The sequence below is a fragment of the Eleginops maclovinus genome, chromosome 6 (assembly GCF_036324505.1).
Source record: "Eleginops maclovinus isolate JMC-PN-2008 ecotype Puerto Natales chromosome 6, JC_Emac_rtc_rv5, whole genome shotgun sequence".
Lineage (NCBI taxonomy): Eukaryota > Metazoa > Chordata > Actinopteri > Perciformes > Eleginopidae > Eleginops > Eleginops maclovinus.
Window position 1 is genome coordinate 7,909,009 of NC_086354.1, and position 7,567 is coordinate 7,916,575.

Here is a 7,567-nt window from a genome sequence, read left to right on the forward strand (position 1 = left end):
TGCCAAATCAAACAAAGGTCCACCAAAGAGGGTAAATGTACGCTGCATTTAGAATATTTTCAACACTTTACTTTACTGTCTAGCGGCCCTTTCCAACAGGGAACTGAAGCTGTATCCAGCCTCTGCTAAGTCACCAGACTCTTTTGATAAAAATAGTCATTTTATTTTGCAGAACAAAGAAGTTTCTGGTTACCTCAATCCATTAGCCTGCTTTGTGGTTGTGTGTCTTTGGTGAATCTCAATAAGCCGTTGAAATAACATTCCGTATTTCTTTGAGCTTCCTAAGAGAAGTGATTCCTTTCACATTTTGATTTGCGTGGCATGGAAAAGGAAACATTTCTGAAGATGTTAAAACCAAAGGAAAACCAAACATATTGTAGGAAAGCATTACATGTCTTTTAAGTCTCCTTTAAGTCTTCTACAGACCAAAGTGTAATCAGTCTTTTAATAACATCCTTTACAGCATAACATTATACTCTATTTGAAACCGGCTCACCAAAGTCACAATGACACGATATTATGTAACAGTTTCACCCTTCATCTATAAGCACATTGTGAACTTTTGTAAATGTTTAACAATCTTTCTGTGAGAGATCAGAAACGTTAGAGAGTAACACACTGCATTGTGCTTTTATTAGAAGCTGTGCTGGAAAAATAGCAGATTATACAATTATAAGTAAAGACATATTTGGTTAAACAATCACAGAACCATGTCTTTCTTCCAAATAAAATATCCATACGCATACATACACACAATATCCTGAACTGTACTTTACGGGGTTTAAACATTAATGGGCGCTGATTAAAGGTCGTCCTGCAGCAACATTTATGCAAAAAGAGCAAACCATCTCCTGAACATGGCGGACTTTGGAGAGATTCTCTGCACTATAGGAGAGTTTGGATTATTTCAGAAGATTACTCTTTTTGGTCTTTGCTTCCCTAATCTTATTTTGCCTTTTCACTTTGCCAGTGTATTTTTTATTGAATCAGATCCAGAGCGACACTGTAACACAGACTGGATCCTTCAGACAGACTCTAACCTGACCACAGATGAGCAGCTGAACTTGACTCTACCCCGAGAGGATGACGGGACCTTCAGCAAGTGTCAGATGTTTGTCCCTGTGAACTGGCCTATCGGTGCCATCAGGGAGTACGGACTCAATGACACCACAGGGTGCCAGAATGGATGGGTTTACTCTAAAACGCTTTACAAAGCCACCATAGTTACTGATGTAAGTCGTTGGTCTGTTTCATAGTCATTTATGATAAAAATAGAAATAATCTCAATAAAACTATCCTTTCTTAACTACTGTTTTATTCTTCCACAGTTTAATCTAGTTTGTGACCAGAGTCATTTGTTGGAATTAGCTCAAGCAGGGTTGATGGCTGGCATACTTTTTGGTTGTCTCTTATTTGGACCTTTTGCTGAATCGTAAGTGTACTTGAAATTGCGCAGAATACGTCCTCTTAACGCTGTATGGTCCTGTTCGATGAGACCCTATTATATAAAGAATGAGATGGTTATATGACATATGCTGACCAGAGAGGTTTCTCTTCCAGGTTTGGTCGTAAACGAGCTGCTCAGATTCCAGTCGTTGTGATGGTCATATTTACTGTAACGACTGGATTATGTCCAAACTTCTTTTTGTATATGGCATCCCAGTTCATTCTGGGAATTGGCTATGGTGGTTATCGACTGAACGGTGTCATATTGGGTAAAGTATACCACATCATATTACATTTGAAAAGAGAATTCTTTTAGGGCAGTTTTTGTTTTCAGTTTTTTCTGACCAGATTTGTATTGTTTTCTATTTAACCTCACTAAGAGACATACACAGATATACAAAAAGAAAGAGGAAAAAAAACAAAGGAAAAAGGATAGGCAGTCCATTACACACGCCACGCCATCCCTCCCCCTTCCCGAGCCTCTTGCCATTTCACAGAAATCATACTGCTTGTAAGCAATCATCTGAGTTCATTTATCACACATATTCAAGCATGACTATTCACACACATTAATACCATTTTTACATAACATTTAATATTTTCAAACTGAATTGACATTGAGTCTTCTCCTAGTCATCTATAGACACAGGTGTGCACTAGATCAGCAGCTCTTTTAATAGCCTGTTAATTTATAATGCAAACTCACAAGCTGTTGCTTTCATCCCCTTGTCTACAGTAAAATATAAGTGAGTAGAAAACCAGGTAGTTTTTTTACTTTTCAATTTTCCCTTTCAATTCTCAGCACACATTCATTTATTTATGGTTTTCTGAATAGCAATTACTTTTCCTGAACACAGTGGCACGTGTCTTGCTAGCTATCTACTGAAAACAGTAGAAGCTAAACACACTGGGCAAAAGCTAATTATTATAACCAGTGAAGTTATTGTGAACCTTAAAATGTGCTACATAATGCTGTACAATCTCTGTGTAAACTCTTGTAACAGTAGCTAAAACTAACAGTTGGTGAGCTACTTACACAGACCTTACATTATTTTCAGTTACTGTCGTCCATTAAACTTGCGTTAGATTACTTCACCGTACAAAAATGACACTTTCAACACATTAAGTTTGGTGGCCAAACTTTACCTCAGTGATGCATTATATGTGTTTGTGTACCAGGGTGTGTGTGTGTTCAAAAACTGGATAGCCTTCCAGCGAAAGCCAACATTGGCTCCTACATACAGTATACATTGAGGCTTGATTTATTAGCTTGTTCTGACAAGATATCATTTGTTTCCTCAATTTAATTTAATCATTTCCACGTTTAGAGTCCTTTCATCACATATATAATATTGACACTAATGTGTTCACTATTAAACCTGTCACCTTTTAGTATATTTTGTCCTTTTAGTGTCTCAATTGTTCTTGGCACATATAGGGATGTTGGCATAATAAATTCAAGGTGTACCCTCATTTATTTCCCGTTTCTAGCCACTGAGTGGATCGGGGTGTCCAAAAGGTCATGGGGAGCATGTGTGACTCAGCTATTTGGTGCAGTTGGACAGTGCCTTCTCGCTGGTATGATGTACTTCGTCAGAGACTGGAGACTGGCTCAACTAATAACAGCAGCTCCACTTGCATTTGTTGCTATTTACATATGGTGTGTATTGACTCTTTTTATATTACAGTCCGATGTTTCCCTGAAATTACAGATTATTAAAGAATGTTTATTTTCTTGTTTCTGACAGGTTTATACCAGAGTCAGCCAGGTGGTTGTTGGACAGAGGAAGGACAGAAGAGGCTAAACTGCTGATTACCAAAGTGGCAGCCATTAACAAATGCACTGTTTCAGGCTCTCTTCTGGAAAAGGTCGCTTCATCAGAAAAACGTTTTTCTTTTTTTACCACTGCATCAAGACTTAACCTAAATGCAAAATTACCGTCATACTGGTAAAAAAAAAAAAAAAAAACCCACGTGTGTTAAACTATGAAGTTATTACTATAACATAAAGAAATTCCTACAATGTCATGAACAGTGTCTGATCTCTGTCAAAGACATCTTAGTTAAACTCCATTAACACCATAACTTTGATAAATCTAACGCTTATGATCTGCTAACCTAAGAATTGTTAGCATGATATTGTTTCCATCCCCTGTGCATTACAGATTGTTGAGAAAAAAACTGTGAGAAAGGGAGGCATAATTATTCTCATGCAATCATCTGTGCTTAGGAAGTATTTCTTAACCATAATATTGGCATGGTAAGTTTCATTTCACAATACACATAACAACTCTTCTCAGCCTATAAATGCAAAAGAGGCTGATAAAAAAAAAGAGATTTGAATTTAAGGTAATAATGCATTTAACAACTTCACCATGTTAAATATATATATATATATGTATTTTTCAATCATCAGGTTCTCCTTGAATGTTACCTACTACTCCCTATCATTCAATGTTGGAAAACTTGGCTTGGACGTCTTCTTGACGCAGTTTATATTTGGTCTGACTGAACTCCCAGCTCATATCCTTTGCATCTGGCTGTTGGAAGCGCTGGGGAGAAAAGTGTCACTGATGGCAACTCTTCTGTTGGGGGGATTCTTGTGCATCTTAATCCTAGCTGTTCCTCAAGGTAAACCACTGGTGTGTTTCTATGTTGTTTAGGTTAACTAGCGGCCAGTAGCAAAGCATGCTAACGGTGGATAGTCAGTGACTGCACCATAGCATTAACCCTTTCATAGTTTCTGTATCCTTTTGGGATACAGTCATTTGATAGGCTGTGTCAATGTGTAGAATTGAGCTCTGTGAAACAGTGTAACTACAGTGAAATGTGTTTGTGATATAGATGTAATAACAGTGTTACATGGGTATAATAAATGTTTAATACAGGTGTAATAGGGGTGTTTTAATTGATAATGGATGTAATAACAGTTAAAAATATATAAAAGAGGGGTGTTAAAACAGTGTGATATGGGTGTAATATTGGTGTAAAATGGGGGTAACATGAGTGTAATACCAGTGTAATTACTGTGTAATATTGCTGTTACATGGATGTAAAATGGGTCAAATAATGGTGTAACAGGGGTGTGCTAGTGTGTAATATGTGTGTAAAAAAGTGTTATATGGGTGTATCGTAAAAAATAGCAATCAATGAATTTTTCAAAGTGTTTATACAGCTCTGGAAAAAATTAAGAGACCACTTCAGCATTATCAGTTTCTCCGGTTTTATTTTGTATAGATATATCTTTGAGTTAAATGATTTTTTATTTAGTTTATTATATTCTATAAACTTCTGACAACATGTCTCTTAGTTGGAATTCAACAGACACTGGAATGGCTGCCATACATGTAGAGATTGAGATTTAAGAAAAAAGCGGAGTGGTTTCCGGAGCTGTATGTGAATGCTTATTTAAGGGTTAAGTACAGTTATTCATGGTTCCCAGATGGTGTTTCCAAGTGATGATAGTGTAACAATAACTTTTCCTAGATATATAGCTTACATTGGATGTCTCTTTCTGAAAACAAACGACCATCTCGTAGTAGTTGTTTCATTATCTGACACTGTGTTGTTCTCTTCAAAGATAATGCTGTTGCTATTACCTCGCTAGCAACTTCAGGACGTTTTTTCATTAACTGGGCAGGATCCATATGCAATGTATATGTGCAGGAGCTGTTCCCAACATCTTTTCGGTAAGCCCTCCATCTCACTATAGTAATTGGTATGTTCACCAGTGTGTGTTCTTAAGAATTACACCAAAGACGGTTTAGCAAAAAGATTAAACATTGTCATGGGTTTCACCCCTGCCTGGCGTCTTTAAGAGAACAGTGGTAGGTCTGAGTTCCTTAACTCCAATGGAAGAAGGGAACATGATGCAGATAATGACCATTTTGACCTATTTTCACCAAAGTAAATATCCAAACAATCTAAACAATTTAACACAAATATGGCAAGTCTTTAGAAAACCTGAGTTCTAGACCTATTTGTCAACTCTCTGGCAACTAAGAGCATTAAAGTTAGTTCAACTGTCTCAAACTTTCTTGAAAAATGGTTGCTATGGCTGTGATATAATTCTGGTAAAACTGTGTTTCAGACAAACAGCCTCTGGTTTGGGCTCCATTGCAAGCAGAGTCGGTGGCTTGCTGGCTCCACTGCTGAACATGCTGGCTGTGTACCACTGGTCCATACCCACCGTAGTCTTCAGCTGCCTGACACTGGTCAGTGGAGCCCTGAGCTTCCTCCTTCCTGAGACCAGGAGAAAAGAGCTTCCTGATTCAACTGATGAGGCTGAGGGCAACACGTAAGCATCAAACGGAAATCTCCTCAGTACACCTTGCACAGTCAATACATTTGTTTTTATTATAGTTCAGAATTAAAAGCAGCATTTCATTAGCATCTTCAAATTTCAAATGTCGACCAATATTACGTCAGCAAATATGAAGACACAAACAAGATACCCTCTAATATTTGTAATTAATTAATACTTGTAGGACTGTCCTGCAGCATTTATTTTGTTCCATACTTTGCAGAAAAGGGGACACCTCACATGTCGCTAACATACTCTTCTGTGTATTCCCTTTTCCCAACAGAAACAAAAAGAAGAACCAAAGTGAAACACAGAAGTTTTCTCAAATCTTATCTACCGAACTCTAGACTGTAGACTTGAATATATCTCATGTTCCATGTCCCTCTGCTAGCACTAGAGACAGGTGGTTAATAGTTTGCTTCGTCATACAACTACTGGCCTCATTTGCCTAAACCTAAAACTATTTTACAGTAGAGTTCAGCAATATATGAATATTATATCTTTAGTGTGATATGAGCATTAAGTTTTGTCAATCGTAATATAATAAAGTCTGCCTGAAATTTAAGTGATAAATGTAATATTCTCACTTTACCAGACTCATAGCTGTTCCATTATTTTTACCCACTTAGTCATTAATTCCACATTACTGATGATTATTAATCAAAAACCTCATTGGGAAATGCATTAATAGTAACCATATAATGTGTAACAATAGTGAGATAGTATTGTCTATTTTAGAGCCACCATGTCGCTTGTACACAAGAAATTGTAATTGGAAGATTTCTTTGAAACTTACTGAGTACCTTTGTATGTTTTCCACTAGACACTCCATTGCTTTTCTTATTCTGCCACACTCAGGTCAATTGTTGTTACACAATATATTTCAAAGTCCAATGAGCTGATATCTTTGGAAATTAGTGACATAGTTCATGTGCACAAGGCCTTTTAATTGTTATGAGATTATGACTCAACCTCTTGTGCCACCCTCAGGACAATCATTTCTTTACAGTCAGTTTGTCACTTCTTACCTTTATCTAATACAGTAGCATGTTACTTAAGTTATTCATGGTTTTCTGCTATCTTCTTTCTATTTAATCCTGATTGCCAAAGCTCTCAATAAAAAAACGCTTCACAGTGGTAGTCTCTGGATTTTCTGAATGAAAGACATTGTGGGAATATTTTTTGAAAATAACAGTTTTCTGTGTAACTCAAACGTATACTTAAACTTTGTCGGTGAAGCCTTTGCAATGCTTGGCCTAACCTAAAACGTCATCTCTGCACCACTCTATTCATGGCTAACATCGTATTACGGGAACTTTGAGTGATAATGTTTAATGTGTCAAAAGAAATTACGGGTTGTTTTCAGATAATTTGCTAGCGTTGACAGCACTATAACCCCAATGGTAAGCTGGACAATATGTCACAATACAGATTTGAAAGTTATTGGTAAAAAAAAATACTGTCATTATTTATTAGCCGCCACATCAACCTTTTTCGATATTCACAATATCCACATGTACGCAATAAATTGAATTTGGAAGATTGCCTTCAACCTTATAGACTACTTTTTTGCTTTCCTTCAGACATTGGTTTTCTTGTTTTATATCTCAAAGTCCAATGAGCTGATATCTCTGGAATTGTGAGCAAAATGTTCCGAGTAACGTAGAAGCAGACCATCTCAACTATTGTTTAAAGTGTTACTGCAACTTTCTGGTTGATACACTCACTGTTCTTTGTGTCCTCTAAACAAATATATGGTGGTCATACACAACCCTGGTTTCGATAAATGGGGGAAAAAAAGCAGCCTAGCCAGAGCCA

At 36.9% G+C, this 7,567-nt stretch overlaps 1 protein-coding gene across 1 annotated transcript; it reads left to right on the forward strand.

The window, feature by feature from the left end:
* Nucleotides 1-622: 622 nt before the first annotated feature.
* slc22a13a (solute carrier family 22 member 13a) lies at nt 623-6,886 on the forward strand. The gene is made up of 10 exons (XM_063885434.1): nt 623-1,232; nt 1,329-1,432; nt 1,561-1,715; nt 2,938-3,106; nt 3,195-3,315; nt 3,612-3,706; nt 3,863-4,077; nt 5,027-5,135; nt 5,537-5,743; nt 6,033-6,886. The coding sequence occupies exons 1-10, from the start codon at nt 858-860 to the stop codon at nt 6,094-6,096; spliced, it is 1,614 nt and encodes a 537-aa protein (XP_063741504.1). The 5' UTR covers nt 623-857; the 3' UTR covers nt 6,097-6,886.
* Nucleotides 6,887-7,567: the final 681 nt, after the last annotated feature.

Excerpts from the sequence above, each read along its gene's own strand:
- slc22a13a (XM_063885434.1), top strand. The coding sequence starts at position 858 with ATGGCGGACTTTGGAGAGATTCTCTGCACTATAGGAGAGTTTGGATTA. Across the intron at positions 1,433-1,560 it reads TTTGGACCTTTTGCTGAATC|GTTTGGTCGTAAACGAGCTG; the intron begins GTAAGTGTACTT and ends TTTCTCTTCCAG. Across the intron at positions 4,078-5,026 it reads AATCCTAGCTGTTCCTCAAG|ATAATGCTGTTGCTATTACC; the intron begins GTAAACCACTGG and ends TTCTCTTCAAAG.